The sequence below is a fragment of the Nymphalis io genome, chromosome 29, assembly GCF_905147045.1.
Source record: "Nymphalis io chromosome 29, ilAglIoxx1.1, whole genome shotgun sequence".
Taxonomy (NCBI): domain Eukaryota; kingdom Metazoa; phylum Arthropoda; class Insecta; order Lepidoptera; family Nymphalidae; genus Nymphalis; species Nymphalis io.
Window position 1 is genome coordinate 1532473 of NC_065916.1, and position 23537 is coordinate 1556009.

Below are 23537 nucleotides of genomic sequence, written 5' to 3' on the forward strand. Positions count from 1 at the left end.
ATTTAAAGTTAACAAGATGGATAACGAAATATTACATCTAAATGAAATTTTTCTCATTTTTTGTATGCCTTGTTTTATACATTCTGATCGTGCTAAAGCATTCTTGTCTTCCGATTTTAAACAATTCCTATAACACAACTCTCAAGGGAATGGTCAATTAGAACGCCTTAACGCTACTATATGGAAAGCTGTACAACTAGCATTACACTCGAAGAACATGTCTATTCAGACTTGGGAATTAGTCCTGCCTCAAGCATTACATTCAATCCGTTCTCTTGTTTGTACTGCTACAAATTGCACGCCGCATGAAAGAATGTTTGTGCACATTAGAAGATCAGCAAATGGTGTATTCGCAATTTTAGGTCAAAATAATGGAGAAATTGATAGATTCACTGAAGACAATTTATCTTCCAATGAAATATAGAGTGATGTAGGAAATCGTTCAGCAAGGGAAGACAATACATACGATTCTGTTGATTCTTCTTCACCTGAAAGTGAAGCTTATGAATCTACAGAAGAGCAGCCAACTACAGTAGGTAGCCAACATAAAATTTAGGAATAAAGTTTGATTTAATAAATGAAATATTAGCACACAAAAGATTCCATGAACTCTCCATTAATACAATAATAAGAGAATGATTAATCGTTCATTGAACTGCATTTCATTTATGCAAAATTTTTTTAACGAAGTTACATAGAACACAAACAAATTATTCACTTATTCTAGTATATATTTAGGGATAATACAAATTACAGTTGAAGATATTATTTCTAAACCATCGTTTATTTTAAATAATGCAAGTGCTAGTTTTTTTACTTAAATAAAAATGTACATTGTAGGGTTTATTTATTCAAGGAATAAAAAATAATCTATTTTCAGCTAACTACAGTTACTTATGTGAGGTATAATTTTTTCGCCCTTTTATATAAATTTATATAAAATAATGGCTGTAATGACTTGTATCCAGAGCCGTTAAATATATTTAAAAATTATATGTTATCTTTAATCAAATAATATTAGTATATAGTGTATTATCTATGGTCAAAGTTGAAAGCAGTTAAAAAATTAAAGTTTTACACGCCAAAAAAAAAATAAAAAAAGTTTTAAAACGTTATCATTATGAAATCTAGAAAAATCGGAATAATTCAAAGCCTAATTATTATTTACGTTTTGATTTATGTTATCCTTAGTACATATTCGAAAAGACGACAACAAATCCAAATATCGCATGCAAATTTGTATTGTAATTATGCATTTTAATTTTTGTCTTTTAAACTGTAAGTAAATTTTTTTACACCATTTTGTTACGTCCCAGTTGAATTTTTTAAGAACATATTTCAATCGGAAAAAATTATTGCTCACGACCTTTTTTTAATTACCATAAAAATTCAATTTACTTAAACGTAAATTGTGAAAGGAATTTCTGAATTACTTGCGGTGTTTCCTTTTGGTGTATGTTCCGATTTTAGATGTTAGTTTATGTGATGGGAGGGAACCAGAAGGAGTCGGACTGTTAAGAAATTATTTTTCTTAGTAGATAGCATCATCTTTCAATCATAGAATCAAAATACCTGTATTCAATTACTTGTTCCTTAAATGCTTGTGATAAAAGGTCATTAATTAAAGCTGCACTATTATTTTTAGGAGTTTACATAGTACTCTCATAGCATTCTTTGTTAACAAAATATTATATATAATCAAATTTAACGAATCATAATAATTTGCTTGATTACTGTGACATGTGTATATCAACAACAAAGATAACAACAACAATAATTTATTTATTAATTCTAAAAATTAACACATTATCCTCCAATGAGGGTTCATTGGAGCAGCGAGGTGGAATAAGGCTCCAAACCTTCTCCTCAAAAGGGAGAGGAGGCCTTGGCCCAGCAGTGGGACATTCACAGGCTGTCCCTGTTACTATATAAACTATTGTTAAGTGAATATGTACATGTTACGTACAGAAATTAATGGATATTATTAATATACTTACCGAGGCAATATTATCTGGATTGTGATGTCCTTCAACAACAGCTGCTAGAAGAGCTGATTATAATATTTGCTTTAAATTAATATGAGTGGTTGTTAATGAAATTTATTTCGCATAAACAATACAAAAAAAAATACTTAAAATGAGAACTTATAACTACATACATAACTTAATATAGAAGAATTCTGAGAAAGTGTCTCAGATACAGTAAAATCAATAGTTAGAAACTTAAAACAAATGAAGTCAGTAATAGAAAAATTAAGTATATTATAAAAAACTAACAAAGCAACGCATAGCGGCTAGACCCCATTAACTAACAGGAAATCTTTCACTATTTACTTTGAACATTGTAAATATGTTTGTCAACTGAAGTTAGTGTCATCTTCTTGTGCAATGTGAATGTATTATTTTATGATAGCGTAATTGATAGTATATTTCATGTGTGATTATTTTCCTCATAAGAATGCAAGTTTGCCCTGGTTATTAGGCGAAGTCTTAAGTAACGTTCCGGGGTTTTCCCGCTTGAAATTCTTTGAGCTCTCACACTGGGGGTTTCCCACGGACAGATTTTTTTTGAAAAGGGGTTTTCTGGAAGGGTCTTCTTGTGCCAGTTTGAATGATCCGTCACCTGGCAGCCAGTTCTGGTATAATTTAACTGATCCTTCGATGGGGCGGAGTCTTAAAGTTGCCCCGTGCATACGGTTGTATGATAAAACACGTGTGCCGTGTTTCTTAGGTTACCGCGTGCAGACCGCGTGGTTTTAAGGTTATTTTTTAATATTTTGTTACTTTACCCATCTTTTTGAGGAGGGTGTCGTCGGATAGGTTCTCTTTCGCTGTTTTCGATGTTTTTTAAATTAGTGAAATTTAACACACTCCTGGGAGCAGTTAATCACCAAGTTTGGCTGCTTGTACTTCGGGAACCCTGTGTCCTGGTGTCCGCTCTAATCCCGACGAGTCATACACTTATGTTTCCCTCGAAACTTGTTTTCACAACAATCGGAACGGAATTCGGATTTTTAGTAATTTTTTTACGCGGAATCCAATGTTGTGTTGGTCGTGTATAGGCGAATACTCCTTATTTCCCTCGTTCTTATAGCATGTCTTTAGCTGTCATTTTGATAAACAAGGAATCTAAATTTTTTTTTAGGGAATTGGCATCGTAAAACTATTGTTTATTTTATTTATTTAATTAAAAAACTTTTTGCCCACCACATTGAGTAGTATGACAAAAGGCGGACTTAATGCCTAAAGGCATTCTCTACCAGTCAACCTTTAGGCTAAGCGGAAATTCGTGAAGGCGGTCATTTCATCGTCAGTTACTGGAGAGAAGGCAAAGTTATTACCAGAAACAGCAGCCATGGCTATAAAAAAATATATATAAAACTTTAATTTATTTAAACGTAAATTGTGAAAGGAATTTCTGAATTTCTTGCGGTGTTTCATTTTGGTGTGTGTTCCGATTTTAGATGTTAATTTATGTGACGGGAGTGAACCAGAAGGAGTCGGACTGTTAAGAAATTATTTTTCTTAGTAGATAGCATCATCTTTTTCAATCATAGAATCTTGAAGAAATACTTGTATTCAATGACTTGTTCCTAAAATGCTTGTGACAAGAGATCGTTATTTAAAGCTGCATTATTATTTTTAGGAGTTTACATAGTACTCTCATAGCATTCTTTGTTAACAAAATATTATATATAATCAAATTTAACTAATCACAATAATTTGCTTGATTACTGTGACATGTGAGTATCAACAACAAAGATAACAACAACAATAATTTATTTATTAAATCTACAAATTAACACATTATAACATACAATATATATATTATTTGTATTATATATTCTTTCATATAAATAATGTATTGTGTTAATTGTGTTACAAACTAATTGCATTCCTTTAATCATTTGCATTTTTTTACATAAACTAATTTCATAAAAATATATTATTATTAATTTATGAAAGAAATATTGAAATTTCTATATTGTTGTTGTTTTATGAAATTATGATTATAATTATCATATTTTAAAATGCTCAACAGCCCAGACTAGGGCGAGCGCTTCCTTCTCAGTTTGACTATATTTCCCTTCTAATGCAGTCAATTTTCGGTTACCATAAGCAATGATTCTTGGACCCCTGTCATCTTTTTGAATTAAAACGGCTCCTAATCCAACCGGACTTGCATCAGCGATGACATGTGTTTCATCATCAGGGTCATAATATCCTAGTGTCTTAATAGTAGACAGTGCTTGTTTTAATTGATCGAATGCTTAATCCTGTTTGTCTTTCGACAGACCTTCTATACTAGCCCTTTTTGCTATATTTAATTTCAACAGCGTCTTCAATGGTTCCGTTATAGTTGCAAGGTTTGGTAGCCACTTATTAATATAATTTACCAATCCTAAAAAGCTTTGGAGCTCGTCAATTGTCTTAGGCACCCGAAATTCTTCAATGCTCGTCATATATTTTTAAGTGGTTTTATTCCATTTGGTGTCAGTTCATGTCCCAGAAATTGATTTTTTGTGTTTTATATGCACATTTGGCTTCATTGAGTAACACGTCATTTTCTCTCAAGGTCTTCATAACACTTTGCAATCGTTCGTCATGTTGTTTTTCATTCTCTCCGTAAACTAAAATATTATCAATAAATTTAACAACTCCATCTAATCCTGTTAACATTCTTTCCAATATTTTTTGGAACAATTCTGGAGCGCAAGTGATTTCAATAATTAGTCTTTTGAGAAATCCACGGTTATGGTCCATGCACCTCCTCAATAATATCACTGTCCAGTAATTCCTGTATTTTTTGCTCAACTTTCTTCTCAATAGGAATTGGTATCCGTCTATAAGGCTGTGATACAGGTTTGCAAGTTTCATCGACCGGGATTTCAACAAAAACATCCTTGAATTTTGGAAACGGTTTACGTGTTTGCTTTATTTCATGTACTTCAGTTCCTAGTCTCAGTAAACCTAGACTAATGGCAGTTTCTTTTCCAAGTAAATCTCTAGATCCACCATTGACCACATAGATAACCGCTCGCACAGACTGTCCGTTCGTCTCCAAAGTCGTTTGAAGGGTCCATTTTACGCCTAAAGGTGTTTTACTGCCATACGGGTACAAAATTTTGTCTGAACGTTTTGTGTAGTTTGAAATGTTAACACGTTTTTGTTTCAACATTTTCCACGTTTTGTCTGTTATAATATTTAGTTTACACCCCGAATCTATTAGAAAACGCAGTTTGATTCCTCCCAATGTACATTCAATTGTAGCATCATCATTTACATTGAAGATATAATGAATATTCTCTTCCTCAATAGAATTTATCTTTCTCTCGTCTCGATTTCTCTTATGTTTCCTGTCTTCCTTTCTCATTCTCTAACTTCCGCTTCTGTGATCTAATTCTGCATTGCACGCTAAAATGTCCTTGTTTTCCACAAGAATTACATTTCTTTCTTTTCCCTGGGCATTCTTGATTTGGTAAGATGTGTGCATTATACCCGTACCTGCCGCACTTATTATCTAGATGTTTACTCGGACTAGGTTTAGCTGGATAATTCTTAATCATATTTACTAGCGAATTGTTAGATGTTCTGTTTTTTATTTGCCCGTAACCTTCCAGTTGATAACCCACTGCTTCAAACGTATTAGCCTCCATTATTATTCTATCTAGTGTCACGCTGTCTCCTATTGTCAATATCTTTTTCCTGAGTTCCGATGATGCACATTTTTCTACGATTTGATCAATCAGTTGTTCTTCCGAGCTTGTAAATTCACATTTTCCAGCTTGGTTCCTCAGTCTTACCAAAACTTCTCGAATTTCTCTCCTTCTTCCTCTTTTATTTGGCGAAACATATGGTTTTCATAAATTTTCTTTTTCTTTGGGAGAAAGTATCCGTCCACTTTTTCTATAGATGTGGCAAATACATCGACTCCTTCAGAAGCAGCTACGTATGCTCCGGGTAGATTGTAAATAATCGATTGTAACTCGTATATACATACATTACACGTATAGTTTACATTGCAAAATGAGGCCTATACAGACCACGCAACTATGAGACGAACGGTTTACAAATTTATGAAGGTCCGTCCTACCCACACAACGTTTACGTACAAGTTTAGGAAGGCCCGTTCAGCCTAATACTACTAGTACGCACGGTTTTTAATGAGGGCCTGTACAGCCTATATAACCAACTAACGCACGGTTTATATTTTTTTTGTAAGCCCGTACAGCCTATGCAACCAATTACGCACGGTTTGCAATTTATGAAGGCCCGTACAGCCTATAAATCTTACATAGGTTCTTCTACATCTTACTTACCTATACAATGGTTAGGTAAGTACATAATATTACTTATTACAATTATTATTTTTTAAGGTTATCCCAATAACGTAGTTCATTTTATTAAAAAGGTATAATATCGTTATAGTACTTTTAACATGTATATATTTATATATTATAAAAAGAGTATCTACAATTGCATGCTTACAATATTGAGCGAAATACATAGATCAATTATAAGTAATATCTTTTGTTTGGATAATAAATGTTATTTCATTTCATTTCGTAGGTCCGTTTGCCGCCTTTTTCGTTTGCCGCTTTTTTCGTTTTCCGCCCAACAGCAGCGCTCCACGTGTTCGGTGTGGCAGCCGGCTCCGCGGATGGCTGAGGGGCATTCCTACGCGGAATGCCTTTCGTTTGCTGCTTTTTGGACAGCCATGCTTCGCTTTGGTCGTTTTGGACGCTGGACGGCGCTGACCTCGACACACACCTTTAAACCTCTCTTAAGACGTATCATCGTTTAAGATGGATCAGGACGGGGCCGCTTTTCGCCCTTCCGCCGACGACAGGCAGAGTCTCTTGAAGAGACCATGCTGGTGGCCGACGAGTCTGACTCTGAGAGTCGTTCCAATCGGACCACCAGTTGTTTCGACATGCCAGAGTCGTTGGTTTCGGCGAGCGCCATCGGGGCGCCCGCCTCCACCGCCATGTTATGCTTGTCCAAATGATCGCCGAGTCCGTTGTTGTTTTTTGTATTCATTAATTTACACACTTGTAAACTTAAACGAAGGTATACGGCGATGCGTGTCGTTGCCCAATCCAAGTACTGTCTGTAGATTTTGGGAAGGGAGAGCCTGAATTTATTTATTTAATTTGAACAATTTATACATATGATAAACAATATATATGATAGTAACTACAATAGTATAATACTGTGTCGTAGCTACTAACCTCCTCTAATTCGACAACACATTTATTTAGGTATTATTTGTTCAATACAAACATAAAATAGAATGTAATTTAATTAAACAAAATATAATATATATACCTAAAAAATATTTATAAAGTGTATAATAAGGAAGGGATGGGGTAGGAAGGATAAATAAGTTAGGTCAATGTTATATTAATCGTTTAAGTAATAACTCAGTCTCATCATAGCCCAATTTGAGAAGCCAGTCTGTCATTTACATATTACGTTGGTAACTGTGAGCAGTGAATAAATATTGATCTACTTATTTATTCTGTAATATAGAATCGAGCTCAAGTAATTGTATTGTTGACTTGTTATAGCTGATTGGTCCGGCAATCCCTATCAGTTTTGCGTTTGTTAGATGCAAACTTAGTATTATAACTGCTTATCACCGATCGTTGCACCCGGTATTTCAAGAAATCGAGCCCCACTTGCTGCTTTTTTAAACCGGAGACTATTGATGCCGCAACGTGCCAGGTTAATCTTGCCTTTAGCATCGGTTAATATTTCGGCATAGATCAATCCCTGTTCAATGGCTTCAGGCTGCAAAGTGATAACCAACGCTGTCGATCGAGGAAGCCGCAATTTTCTTGTGGGCTTGCCACTATCAGCGGCTTTGATCTTCTTCATGTTTGCGCCTTTCTTCTTTTTAGCTCTTTTCGCCACTTCCGTCCAGCTATTTTCCGCGGCCGCGGACGCCGACTGGGACAGAAGAAGTTCATTGTTATCTTTCGTCTGTATTTAAATGTCTCTTTCTTCTTACCATCCCCGCCCGGGGAGGCGAGGGAGTTATGTCGGACTCTTACCAACTAAAACCCCAAGATGTCCCTCGTTGCTATGCGGCGAAGCCACGGGAACACTTTCGCACACATTCGCGACTTCGTCAGCAATTGTCCGAATACAGAACCCCGATGTTTTACTCCCGTTACAGGTGCACCGGAACACTTGGTGCACCTGCAACTATTTTAAGGACAATTCTCGTCGCTAGTATCGGTACTTGGTGATAGGCACTTTGCAAGTCTATTGTGCTAAAGACAAAATACTTTGATATTTGAGAAATTATTTCTTCTGTATTTGGAAGCGGGTATGCAACTACTGATGTAAAATCAGTTGATTCCATTGAAATACTTTTAATATTAGGCCGACTTTTCAAACCGCAACGTTTAAAGAAATTCTCATCAACAAAGCCAACTGACCTCCCAGTATCGATTAGAACGTGAGCTCTTATTCCTTTTATGTAGGCAGGCAGAGTTGCTTTTCTTAATGAGCTTGGAGAAACAGCTATTATGCATGCGGACGATTCACATTGCTGAGTTGTTGCCGCATTACTATATCTTTTACTGCGACAGACATTAGCGAAATGACCTTTTTTCCACACATTTGGCAAATTACATCAAGTGCTGGACAATTTTTACGAAGATGAATGCGATCGCCACAGAAATAGCACTTACGTTTAAAATTAGTTACTCGTTTATTACTATTTGTATTGTCATATTCAGATGTTTCTGGTCGTACAAGATTAGTAGCTTTAGGACTATTATTTTGAATAGCATTTACGTTGATATTATAATTTTGCGAGATAACTTCAGCTACTTCTAGACAATGTTTGATTGTAAGCGTCACCAAGTGATAAGTTTAAATTTTCAAGTAGACGTTGCCTTATTTTATTGGACTGAACTCCAGAAATAAATGCTTCACGTATATTATCATTTTATTTGTTTCTGCATCAACATTTTTAAAATCACATTCGTTTGCTAATTGTTTTAAAGCTTGTAAATTGTTCTCTACCGACTCTTAAATTTTCTATTTTCTCGTAACTAGATTGTGTCTGGCAAAAATTATATTTTTTGGTTTTATAAACAGTTTATCCATTATGGCCAGTGCTATTGCATATGTAGAATATTCACTAATATAGGTAATTATATTTGATGAAACATGGTTAATTAGTAAATCCATATAATAAAGACTAAATGATAATTAATATCACTACACAGGCTAATTCTTCCTACGTTTTGTTTTTAATTAGCTAAAGCTGTTGGTCTAATGTTTGTATATAAAGTTAATGACCGTATTCTCTATGTTAGAGAATGGGCGATCAATTTCTTGGTCTAATGTTTGCAATTCTGCATTGATTTCTGAAAGTGTGCTTCCATTTCGTAAACGACTTTTTAAGTGATTTGTAATACGACTTATGTTACTCACTTTCGACGATGTGACATTTTTTTCTGCACTCATTTCTTTGGTTACTTCATAAAATAACTCTAGTATAGGTACTGCAGACTCAAGTTGACAACGATAGGTCATTTCGTGATTGTAGGGTATGCTTATTTTTGTTATAAAGTCAACGTCGGTAGGTAGGGAGCTTCGTATGAGGGATTAGTTGAAACAAAACTCTTGAACGAGACGCTGTGTTTTGCTGATCACCTTCGTCTGTACCAATATACTACGGTGGCGACGAGCGATGAACTTTATTAAAGTGCGTGTTTAAAGGGAAACCCTATTATAATTATTTATTAGGAAATTTATTAGGAAAACGTTATTATAAATTGAAGGTGCACACATATTATAAAATATTGATCCGAGATGTAATGTACTCGTACGTGTGTAACCCTGTTGGAGATCCTTAATAAATAAATAAATAAATAACGTCAATTGGCAAATTAAATGAGTTCGATGTGAATAGCGGTGCGTGGTCTTCGTATCTGGAGCAGCGTGGTGGAATAAGCTCCAAACCTTCTCAAAAAAGTGAGAGGAGGCCTTTAGCCCAGCAGTGGGACATTTACAGGCTTTTACGGTCTTCGTATGTACATACACTGGATATGTAATTTAAAGTTAACAAGATAGATAACGAAATATTACATCTAAATGAAATTTTTCTCATTTTTTGTATGCCATGTTTTATACATTCTGATCGTGCTAAAGCATTCTTGTCTTCCGATTTTAAACAATTCCTATATAATCGTGGTATTGCCACGAGTCGAACTACACCACACAACCCTCAAGGGAATGGTTAAATAGAACGCCTTAACGCTACTATATGGAAACCTGTACAACTAGCATTACGCTCGAAGAACATGTCTATTCAGACTTGGAAATTAGCCCTGCCTCAAGCATTACATTCAATCCGTTCTCTTGTTTGTACTGCTACAAATTGCACGCTGCATGAAAGAATGTTTGTGCACACTAGAAGATCAGCAAATGGTGTATCTGTGCCGAGCTGGTTAATTCATTCAGATCATGCTCTTATGCGAAGATTCAATCGCGCCAGTAAATATCAACCGCTAGTCGAAGAGGTTTATCTTCCAATGAAATATAGAGTGATGTAGAAAATCATTCAGCAAGGGAAGATAATACATACGATTCTATTGATTCTTCTTCACCTGGAAGTGAAGCATATGAATCTACAGAAGAGCAGCCAACTACAGTAGGTCACTCTCGTTCAACAGAAGAGGAATAAAATTTACGTAGATCAAATAGAGAGCGCAGACTTCCTATTCGCTTCCAAGACTATGTTTTAAATTAAAGTGTGGGTGGATGTAGTGATATTAAACCTCATTTAGTCTTTATTCTTTTGGAATGTCGTATGTGACTTATTTACACTGGCTCACCCATCAAACCGGAACGCAAAAATACCAAGTACTGCTGTTTTGCGGTAGAATATCTGTTGAGTAGGTACTACTCAGATGAGCTTCCACAAAGCCCTACCACCAGTATGACTGTTTAATAATGTTTACGTTATGCCTTGGTAATAAAGGAGATTTCGGCGTCGACGGCTCAAAAAATCTCCTGGGAGTTTTATACTTGTTCCATAGGCTCATACTCGGCTGCGGATATGCCCGTATCGTCACGTAAGCTAGCTTTTAAGCCTACTAAGACGGTGGACAGTTCGTTTACCCAATCCTCGGTATTTCCGCGTGACATTAAAGCTGCTTTAAGCGTTCTGTGCCATCGTTCTATCATGCCGTTGGCTTGCGAGTGATATGCAATGGTACGAATTTTTGATATACCCAAGTATTTTGCGAGATTACTGAATAGATGCGATTCAAATTTCAAGGAAAGTAAACAAACCGTAGACTCAACCCTCCTTGGATTGGGACGAGGGAACGGTTCGGTTCCGCGGATCCTCACCTGGCAGCCAGTTCTGGTATAATTTAACTGATCCTCCGATACGGTGGAATCTTCAAGTTGCCCCGTGTGTATGGTTGTATGATAAAACACGTGTGCCGTGTTTCTTAGGTTATTGCGTGCAGACCGCGTGGTTTAAAGGTTATTTTTTAATAATTTGTTACTCTAATAACTATGTAGTTCTTACTTACATACATACAAATATAACAACAACAAAGAATATATGAATAATATAAACGTATACATATACATATATACATACTTACACACACACATACACATATTACATATGAATAATAATGCATTATAGATGTGAAAGATGAAGAGAACTAGGAGCTTTCTGACAAGATATGCTCACGGAGACGAGACTTGAAAGAAGGTTTAGAGGTGGCTTTCCTTATATGCTCAGGTACTTTGTTCCATAATCGGACAGCTTGAACAGAGTAAGAATTAGAAACGAAACCAGAAGTGTGAATAGGAACAGAAAGAAGGTAAGAATTGTTAGAGCGCAATTGACGATTGTGATTATCGCACAAAAATTTGAACCTCCCTTTCAAATAATCAGGAGAAAGAGGGTAAAAGTGAATAGAGAAAAAAGAAGATAGTAATCGGAGTCTCTGCGTTGTCGAATAGTAAACCATTTTAATTTATCACGATACTGAGAAATATGATCGAACTTACGAAGACAGAAGATGAAGCGCAAAGATTTATTTAAGAGACGGTCAAGTTTATTCAGATGAATTTCGTTAAGGTCAGAAGAACATACGTCCGCATAATCAATTATGGGAAAGACCAAAGCCTGCACAAGTAATATCTTAGTCTTAATGGGAAGGAAATTTCGAAGTCGATTGAGGCACCTAAACGTGGCTGTGACTGAGCGTCTGATTTCAGAGATATGCATGGACCAGTTAAATGTGGAATCAATATAAAGACCAAGGTCTTTTACATGATGGCGGTAAGGAATATCGATGTCATTGAATAGAACGGGAGGCAAAGATGTTAAGCCCACATTAGTGACAAGGTGTGAGCTACCAATACCGATCGCCTGACATTTAGATGGATTGACCTTTATTCCAAATTTTAGACCAAGTCGAGACCAAGTATTTACACTAGCCAGATTGTTATTAATAGTTGCAACAGCATCATTTCTATCATCCAGTTTGGTTTGACAATAGAGCTGCAAGTCGTCGGCGTAAAAATGATAAGAGCAGTTGATGTAAGTTGTAAAGAGATTAATAAACAGAGTGGAGATAAAAGGAGTTAAAATACCACCCTGCGGCACGCCAGTTTGAAGAACTAACCAATCAGAGAGTGATTGATCCAATCTAATTGCTTGCTTGCGGCCGCCAAGATATGAGGAAAACCACTCCAGAACTGAAGGTGAAAACTTGAGATGCTCGAGTATAGCAAGGACGATATCATGATCAACCATGTTAAAGGCGTCGGAGAAGTCGATTAAGACTAAAATGGTGACCATTCTATTCTCCATACCATCCCGAACATCCTCCGTGACCTTTAGAAGAGCGGTAGTAGTGCTATGACCGGACCGAAAACCAGACTGGAATGGACTAAGAATATTGTTGCTATAAACAAAAGACGCCACTTGTTTAAATAAACCGAGAGTTCGAGAACTTTGGACAAGAAGGGAAGGATAAAGATTGGTCTAAAATCAGTAAACTGGCTTGGGTTAGAAACTGGGAAGAGGAATGACAAAAGCCTTGCGCCAAATTACAGAAAACATCCCTGATGACATGGACAGTACTATATTTCTATATATAGAATAGAGATAATCATTGATCGATTGATGCCATCAAAGCCATTAGCATTGGACTTAATTTAAAAAAAAATTTACTTATTTCATCATCAGTTACTGGAGAGAAGTTCCAGTTGAGTTTTTAAGATCATATTTCAATCGAAAAAAATTATTGCTCACGACCTTTTTTTAACTTCCATGAAACTTTAATTTATTTAAACGTAAATTGTGAAAGGAATTTCTGAATTTCTTGCGGTGTTTCATTTTGGTGTGTGTTCCGATTTTAGATGTTAGTTTATGTGATGGGAGTGAACCAGAAGGAGTCGGACTGTTAATAAATTATTTTTCTTAGTAGATAGCATCATCTTTTTCAATCATAGAATCTTGAAGAAATACTTGTATTCAATGACTTGTTCCTAAAATGCTTGTGACAAGAGATCGTTATTTAAAGCTGCATTAATATTTTTAGGAGTTTACATAGTACTCTCATAGCATTCTTTGTTAACAAAATATTATATATAATCAAATTTAACTAATCACAATAATTTGCTTGATTACTGTGACATGTGAGTATCAACAACAAAGATAACAACAACAATAATTTATTTATTAATTCTACAAATTAACACATTATAATACATACAATATATATTTTTTAATTATATATTCTTCCATATAAATAATGTATTGTGTTAATTGTGTTACAAACTAATTACATTACTATAATCATTTGCATTTTTATACATAAACAAATTTCATTAAAATATTATTATTAATTTATGAAAGAAATATTGAAATTTCTATATTGTTGTTGTTTTAAGAAATTATGATTATAATTATCATATTTTAAAATGCTCAACAGCCCAGACTAGGGCGAGCGCTTCCTTCTCAGTTTGACTATATTTCCGTTCTAATGCAGTCAATTTTCGGTTACCATAAGCAATGATTCTTGGACCCCTGTCATCTTTTTGAATTAAAACGGCTCCTAATCCAACCGGACTTGCATCAGCGATGACATGTGTTTCATCATCCGGGTCATAATATCCTAGTGTCTTAATAGTAGACAGTGTTTGTTTTAATTGATCGAATGCTTGATCCTGTTTGTCTTTTCACAGACCTTCTATACTAGCCCTTTTTGCTATATTTAATCTCAACAGCGTCTTCAATGGTTCCGTTATAGTTGCAAGGTTTGGTAGCCACTTATTAATATAGTTTACCAATCCTAAAAAGCTTTGGAGCTCGTCAATTGTCTTAGGCACCCGAAATTCTTCAATGCTCGTCATATATTTTTAAGTGGTTTTATTCCATTTGGTGTCAGTTCATGTCCCAGAAATTGATTTTTTGTGTTTTATATGCACATTTGGCTTCATTGAGTAACACGTCATTTTCTCTCAAGGGCTTCATAACACTTTGCAATCGTTCGTCATGTTGTTTTTCATTCTCTCCGTAAACTAAAATATCATCAATAAAATTTACCACTTCATCTAATCCTGTTAACATTCTTTCCAATATTTTTTGGAACAACTCTGGAGCGCAAGTGATTTCAATAATTAGTCTTTTATATTGATATAACCATTTAGACGTAATGAATGTTGTCAAATATCTAAAATTAGGATGGATTTCCACTTGGTGGAAAGCGTTTTTAATGTCCAATTTAGAAAAGAACTTAGCTTTCTTTATCTTGGGTAGCAGACTGTCCATACAGAGTAATGGGTGGTTTTCCCTCATTATTGCCAAGGTAATGCGTCGCATATCGATACACAATCGTAAGTCATCATTGTCCTTTAGTATAGGAACCACTGAAGAAATCCACGGTGATGGTCCATGCACCTCCTCAATAATATCACTGTCCAGTAATTCCTGAATTTTTTGCTCAACTTTCTTCTCAATAGGAATTGGTATCCTTCTATAAGGCTGTGATATAGGTTTGCAAGTTTCATCGACCGGGATTTCAACAAAAACGTCCTTGAATTTTGGAAACGGTTTACGTGTTTGCTTTATTTCATGTACTCCAGTTTCTAGTCTCAGTAAACCTAGACTAATGGCAGTTTCTTTTTCAAGTAAATCTCTAGATCCACCATTGACCACATAGATAACCGCTCGCACAGACTGTCCGTTCATCTCCAAAGTCGTTTGAAGGGTCCCTTTTACGCCTAAAGATGTTTTACTGTCATACGGGTACAAAATTTTGTCTGAACGTTTTGTGTAGTTTGAAATGTTAACACGTTTTTGTTTCAACATTTCCCACGTTTTGTCTGTTATAATATATACTTAACACCCCGAATCTATTAGAAAACGCAGTTTGATTCCTCCCAATGTACATTCAATTGTAGCATCATCATTTACATTGAAGATATAATGAATGTTCTCTTCCTCAATAGAATTTATCTTTCTCTCGTCTTGATTTCTCTTATGTTTCCTGTCTTCCTCTTTCTCATTCTCTAACTTCCGCTTCTGTGATTTAATTCTGCATTGCACGCTAAAATGTCCTTGTTTTCCACAATAATTACATTTCGTTCTTTTCGCTGGGCATTCTTGATTGTGCATTATACCCGCACCTGCCGCATTTATTATCTAGATGTTTACTCGGACTAGATCTAGCTGGATAATTCTTAATCATATTTACTTGCGAATTGTTAGATGTTGTGTTTTTTATTTGCCCGTAACCTTCCAGTTGATAACCCACTGCTTCCAACGTATTAGCCTCCATTATTATTCTGTCTAGTGTCACGCTGTCTCTTATTGTCAATATCTTTTTCCTGAGTTCCGATGATGCACATTTTTCTACGATTTGATCAATCAGTTGTTCTTCCGAGCTTGTAAATTCACATTTTCCAGCTTGGTTCCTCAGTCTTACCACAAACTTCTCGAATTTCTCTCCTTCTTCCTCTTTTATTTGGCGAAACATATGGTTTTCATAAATTTTCTTTTTCTTTGGGAGAAAGTATCCGTCCACTTTCTCTAAAGATGTGGCAAATACATCGACTCCTTCAGAAGCAGCTACGTATGCTCCGGGTAGATTGTAAATAATCTCCTGTAACTCGTATATACATACATTACACGTATAGTTTACATTGCAAAATGAGGCCTATACAGACCACGCAACTATGAGACGAACGGTTTACAAATTTATGAAGGTCCGTCCTGCCCACACTACGTTTACGTACGGTTTACAAGCTTAGGAAGGCCCGTACAGCCTAATACTACTAGTACGCGCGGTTTTTAATGAGGGCCTGTACAGCCTACATAACTAACTAACGCACGGTTTATATTTTTTTTGTAAGCCCGTACAGCCTATGCAACCAATTACGCACGGTTTGCAATTTATGAAGGCCCGTACGGCCTATAAATCTTACATAGGTTCTTCTAGATCTTACTTACTTATACAATGGTTAGGTAAGTACATAATATTACTTATTACTATTATTATTTTTTAAGGTTATCCCAATAACGAAGTTCATTTTATTAAAAAGTTATAATATCGTTATAGTACTTTTAACATGTATATATTTATAGAATATAAAAAGAGTATCTACAATTGCATGCTTACAATATTGAGCGAAATACATAGATCAATATATATATAGATTTGGACAGCCATGCTTCGCTTTGGTCGTTTTGGACGCTGGACGGCGCTGACCTCGACACACACCTTTAAACCTTTTTTTTTTTTTTTTTTTTCGGGGAGGAAAGGCATTTACGCCTGCCGCCCGGTCAGGGGGGACCGGGACGGGTATGTGGGACTCACGGGGCAGAGGACCACCGTCCTACCCACTAAAACCTCCCCGGATTTCCGTCTCTCCGCAAGGCGGTGGGGTCACGGGAACGTTGTGACTTACAACCGCAACCCCGCCAGCGGTCGTCGCCATAAGGCGACCCATCTCGAGAGCGCGCCAGGATGTTAAGGGCGCGCCTCCCTCCTCTCTGTGCCTCCGTCCTGTTACGTGACGGACTCCCCCGAGTCCGCCACTGGAGGCTGGGCGTCAGGACTTGAAGCCCCGCGGCGGATCAACAAACTGGCTCCGCCTCCAACCACACCTTAACTCTGCGGCAGCGTCCGGCCTGCGAAGTCACGTCGTCGTCGAAGAGGTCTCCTTCTTCGTTGCGGGAGCGAGTCCACGTCGTCCTCCTGCTCCCGCTCTGCCTCCTCCTTTTGCGACATGACGCATGCGCTGAACCGGGACACTGCCGTTCAGATCTCTTCGCTTCCGGCCATCTTCTCGACGACGGCCGGAAGCGACAGGTCCCTACCTACAGCCGTGGATAGGACCGCGCGAGGCTCCGCCCAAGCCGGGCACTCTACGCGCGTGTGTTCCGCCGTATCCACGGCTCCTCCGCCACAATGGTGGCACTCCACCGTCGGCTCCCTACCGACCACCTCACACAGGTACCGGCCGAAACAACCGTGGCCGGTCAAAAGCTGTGTGAGGTGATACGTGGGTGGGCCATGCTTGCGCTCGACTCACTTCCTCAGCACTGGCCGAATGGCCGCAACGAGGTCCCGGTTAGCACCCGGGACACCCAGTCTCTCCGACCACTCGGCGAATACCCTCTCGCGTGCCTCCTCTCGCCACAACCTAACCTCACGTGGGTGGGGCCGATTCTCTTCCGCTCTCACTGCCGCCTTGATCCGCCAATAGATCCTCGAGTTAGCCTCGGCCTCGAGGTCACAAACCTTTAAACCTAAACGAAGGCGATGCGTGTCGTTGCCCAATCCAAGTATTGTCTCTAGATTTTGGGAAGGAAGAGCCTGAATTTATTTATTTAATTTGAACAATTTGTACGTATAGTAACTACAATAGGATAATACTGTGTCGTAGCTACTAACGCCCTCTAATTCGACAGCAAAATTATTTAGGTATTATTTGTGCAATACAAACGTAAAATAGAATATAATTTAATTAAATAAAATATAATATATATACCTAAAAATATTTATAAAGTGTATAATAAGGAAGGGATGGGGTAGGAAGTATAAATAAGTTAGGTCAATGTTATATTAATCGTTTGAGTAATAACTCGGTCTCATCATAGCCCAATTTGAGAAGCCAGTTGGTCATTTGCATTTTACGTTGGTAACTGTGAGTGAGTGAGTAAATATTGATCTACTTATTTATTCTGTAATATAGAATCGAGCTCAAGTAATTGTATTGTTGACTTGTTATAGCTGATTGGTCCGGCAATCCCTATCAGTTTTGCGTTTGTTAGATGCAAACTTAGTATTATAATTGCTTATCACCGATCGTTGCACCCGGTATTTCAAGAAATCGAGCCCCACTTGCTGCTTTTTTAAACCGGAGACTATTAATGCCGCAACGTGCCAGGTTAATCTTGCCTTTAGCATCGGCTAATATTTCGGCATAGATCAATCCCTGTTCAATGGCTTCAGGCTGCAAAGTGATAACCACTGCCGCAAGTCGATCGAGGAAGCTGCAATTTGCTAGTAGGCTTGCCACTATCAGCGGCTTTGGTCTTCTTCATGTTTGCGCCTTTCTTCTTTTTACCTCTTTTCGCCACTTCCGTCCAGCTATTTTCCGCGGCCGCGGACGCCGACTAGGACAGAAGAAGTTCATTGTTATCTTTCGTCTGTATTTAAATGTCTCTTTCTTCTTACAATCCCCGCCCGGGGAGGCGAGGGAGTTATGTCGGTTTCTTACCAACTAAAACCCCAAGATGTCCCTCTCGGTGCTATGCGGCGAAGCCACGGTAACGCTTTCGCACACATTCGCGACTTCGTCAGCAATTGTCCGAATACAGAACCCCTATGTTTTACTCCCGTTACAGGTGCACCGGAACACTTGGTGCACCTCCAACTATTTTAAGGACTATTCTCGTCGCTAGTATCGGTACTTGGTGATAGGCATTTTGCGAGTCTATTGTGCTAAATACAAAATACTTCGATATTTGAGAAACATGGTTAATTAGTAAATCCAATTTTTTATTAGTAGTGAGTACCTTTTCAGTCGTCTGAAGTAAATCAGAAGACGATAGAAAGCTTTCAAATGTTCGTTTCTAATGTTCCCCATGTTTCGCTGCGGAATTATCGGAGGGATCAACGTCTAAACGATCAGGTCTTAAGTATTTATCCATTTTGTATGAACAATAAATAATTATAAGGAATAAATTGTAATAAGATAAAACCTTGATTTGAAAGTTTTATTCCACATAATAAGTAAATTAGTGACATATGACATTATAAAAGAATAAAGACTAAATGATAATTAATATCACTACACAGGCTAATTCTTCCTACGTTTTGTTTTTAATTAGCTAAAGCTCTTTCATAATATTTTTGGTCTTTAAATCCTCTTTGTTTAAATCTAGGATCAAAGATAGTGGCTTTAGCGTTAATGACCGTATTTTCTATGTTAGAGAATCGGCGATCAATTTCTTGGTCTAATGTTTGCAATACTGCATTGATTTCTGAGTGTGCTTCCACCTAGTAAACGACTTTTTAAGTGATTTGTCATAATACGGCTTATGTGACTCACTTTCGACAATGTGACATTTTTTTCTGCACTCATTTCTTTGGTTACTTCATAATCTAACTCTAGTATAGGTACTGCAGATTCAAGTTGACAACGATAGGTCATTTCGTGGTTGAAGTGTATACTTATTTTTATTATAAACTTAACGTCGGTAGGTAGGGAGCTTCGTATGAGGGATTAGTCGAAATAAAACTCTTGAACGAGACGCTGTTTTGCTGATCACCTTCGTCTGTATCAATATACTACAGTGGCGACGAGCGATAAACTTTATTAAAGTGCGTGTTTAAAGGGAAACCTTATTATAATTATTTATTAGGAAAACGTTATTATAAATATCATTATTTGTGTGCTTGCTGTGGTCTCCTTTAATTGAAGGAGCACACATATTTTAAAATATAGATCCACGATGTAATGTACTCGTTAGTGTGTAACCTCTGTTGGAGATCCTTAATAAATAAATAAATAACGTCAATTGGCAAATTAAATGAGTTCGATGTGAATAGCGGTGCGTGGTCTTCGTATCTGGAGAAGCGTGGTGGAATAAGCTCCAAACCTTCTCAAAAAAGTGAGAGGAGGCCTTTAGCCCAGCAGTGGGACATTTACAGGCTGTTACGGTCTTCGTATGTACATACACTGGATATGTAATTTAAAGTTAACAAGATGGATAACGAAATATTACATCTAAATGAAATTTTTCTCATTTTTTGTATGCCTTGTTTTATACATTCTGATCGTGCTAAAGCATTCTTGTCTTCCGATTTTAAACAATTCCTATAACACAACTCTCAAGGGAATGGTCAATTAGAACGCCTTAACGCTACTATATGGAAAGCTGTACAACTAGCATTACACTCGAAGAACATGTCTATTCAGACTTGGGAATTAGTCCTGCCTGTCAAGCATTACATTCAATCCGTTCTCTTGTTTGTACTGCTACAAATTGCACGCCGCATGAAAGAATGTTTGTGCACATTAGAAGATCAGCAAATGGTGTATTCGCAATTTTAGGTCAAAATAATGGAGAAATTGATAGATTCACTGATTCACAAGACAATTTATCTTCCAATTACATTCAAGCATTACATTCAATCCGTTCTCTTGTTTGTACTGCTACAAATTGCACGCCGCATGAAAGAATGTTTGTGCACATTAGAAGATCAGCAAATGGTGTATTCGCAATTTTAGGTCAAAATAATGGAGAAATTGATAGATTCACTGATTCACAAGACAATTTATCTTCCAATGAAATATAGAGTGATGTAGGAAATCGTTCAGCAAGGGAAGACAATACATACGATTCTGTTGATTCTTCTTCACCTGGAAGTGAAGCTTATGAATCTACAGAAGAGCAGCCAACTACAGTAGGTCACTCTCGTTCAACAGAAGAGGAATAAAATTTAGGAATAAAGTTTGATTTAATAAATGAAATATTAGCACACAAAAGATTCCATGAACTCTCCATTAATACAATAATAAGAGAATGATTAATCGTTCATTGAACTGCATTTCATTTATGCAAAATTTTTTTAACGAAGTTACATAGAACACAAACAAATTATTCATTTATTCTAGTATATATTTAGGGATAATACAAATTACAGTTGAAGATATTATTTCTAAGCCATCGTTTATTTTAAATAATGCAAGTGCTAGTTTTTTTATTTAAATAAAAATGTACATAGTAGGCTTTATTTATTCAAGGAATAAAAAATAATCTATTTTCAGCTAACTACAGTTACTTATGTGAGGTATAATTTTTTCGCCCTTTTATATAAATTTATATAAAATAATGGCTGTAATGACTTGTATCCAGAACCGTTAAATATATTTAAAAATTATATGTTATCTTTAATCAAATAATATTAGTATATTGTGTATTATCTATGGTCAAAGTTGAAAACAGTTAAAAACTTAACGTTTTACACGCCAAAAAAAAAATAAAAAAAGTTTTAAAACGTTATCATTATGAAATCTAGAAAAATCGGAATAATTCAAAGCCTAATTATTATTTACGTTTTGATTTATGTTATCCTTAGTACATATTCGAAAAGACGACAACAAATCCAAATATCGCATGCAAATTTGTATTGTAATTATGCATTTTAATTTTTGTCTTTTAAACTGTAAGTAAATTTTTTTACACCATTTTGTTACAATATCCCAGTTGAGTTTTTTAAGAACATATTTCAATCGAAAAAAATTATTGCTCAAGACCTTTTTTAAAAGCTGCATTATTAATTTTAGGAGTTTACATAGTACTCTCATAGCATTCTTTGTTAACAAAATATTATATATAATCAAATTTAACTAATCATAATAATTTGCTTGATTACTGTGACATGTGTATATCAACAACAAAGATAACAACAACAATAATTTATTTATTAATTCTACAAATTAACACATTATCCTCCAATGAACCCTTCATTGGAGCAGCGAGGTGGAATAAGGCTCCAAACCTTCTCCTAATGGGAGAGGAGGCCTTGGCCCAGCAGTGGGACATTCAGAGGCTGTCACTGTTACTATATAAACTATTGTTAAGTGAATATGTACATGTTACGTACAGAAATTAATGGATATTATTAATATACTTACCGAGGCAATATTATCTGGATTGTGATGTCCTTCAACAACAGCTGCTAGAAGAGCTAAATATAATCTTTGCTTTAAATTAATATGAGTGGTTGTTAATGAAATTTTTTTCGCATAAAGAATACAAAAAAAAAATACTTAAAATGAGAACTTATAACTACATGCATAACTTAATATAGAAGAATTCTGAGAAAGTGTCTCAGATACAGTAAAATCAATAGTTACAAACTTAAAAGAAATGAAGTCAGTAATAGAAAAATTAAGTATATTATAAAACACTAACAAAGCAACGCATAGCAGTTAGACTCCATTAACTGACAGGAAATTTTTCACTATTTACTTTGAACATTGTATATATGTTTGTCAACTGAAGTTAGTGTCATCTTCTTGTGCAATGTGAATGTATTATTTTATGATAGCGTAATTGATAGTATATTTCATGTGTGATTATTTTCCTCATAAGAATGCAAGTTTGCCCTGGTTATTAGGCGAAGTCTTAAGTAACGTTCCGGGGTTTTCCCGCTTGAAATTCTTTGAGCTCTCACACTGGGGGTTTCCCACGGACAGATTTTTTTTGAAAAGGGGTTTTCTGGAAGGGTCTTCTTGTGCCGGTTTGAATGATCCGTCACCTGGCAGCCAGTTCTGGTATAATTTAACTGATCCTTCGATGGGGCGGAGTCTTAAAGTTGCCCCGTGCATACGGTTGTATGATAAAACACGTGTGCCGTGTTTCTTAGGTTACCGCGTGCAGACCGCGTGGTTTTAAGGTTATTTTTTGATATTTTGTTACTTTACCCATCTTTTTGAGGAGGGTGTCGTCGGATAGGTTCTCTTTCGCTGTTTTCGATGTTTTTTAAATTAGTGAAATTTAACACACTCCTGGGAGCAGTTAATCACCAAGTTTGGCTGCTTGTACTTCGAGAACCCTGTGTCCTGGTGTGTTGCCCACTCTTTTTTTTTTATAGAATAGGAAGGCGGACGAGCATATGGGCCACCTGATGGTAAGTGGTCACCAACGCTCTTAGACATTGGCATTGTAAGAAATGTCAACCATCGCTTACATATCCAATGAGCCACCAACCTTGGGAACTAAGATTTTATGTCCCTTGTGCCTGTAATTACACTGGCTCACTCACCCTTCAAACCGCAACACAACAATATCAAGTATTGCTGTTTTGCGGTAGAATATCTGATGAGTGGGTGGTACCTACCCAGACGAGCTTGCACAAAGCTCTACCACCAGTAACAAAAACAAAAACATAAGTGTATGACTCTAATCCCGACGAGTCATACACTTATGTTTCCCTCGAAACTTGTTTTCACAACAAT

General features: G+C 36.4%; 1 protein-coding gene across 1 annotated transcript; it reads right to left on the reverse strand.

Annotated features, from left to right (window-relative positions):
- Positions 1-4752: 4752 nt before the first annotated feature.
- Positions 4753-5373, reverse strand: LOC126779783 (uncharacterized). The gene has a single exon (XM_050503920.1). It carries the CDS (start codon positions 5371-5373, stop codon positions 4753-4755), a length of 621 nt encoding a protein of 206 aa, XP_050359877.1.
- Positions 5374-23537: the final 18164 nt, after the last annotated feature.

Bases quoted from the DNA above. Each gene is read 5' to 3' on its own strand.
- LOC126779783 (XM_050503920.1), bottom strand. From the start codon at position 5,373: ATGAGAAAGGAAGACAGGAAACATAAGAGAAATCGAGACGAGAGAAAG.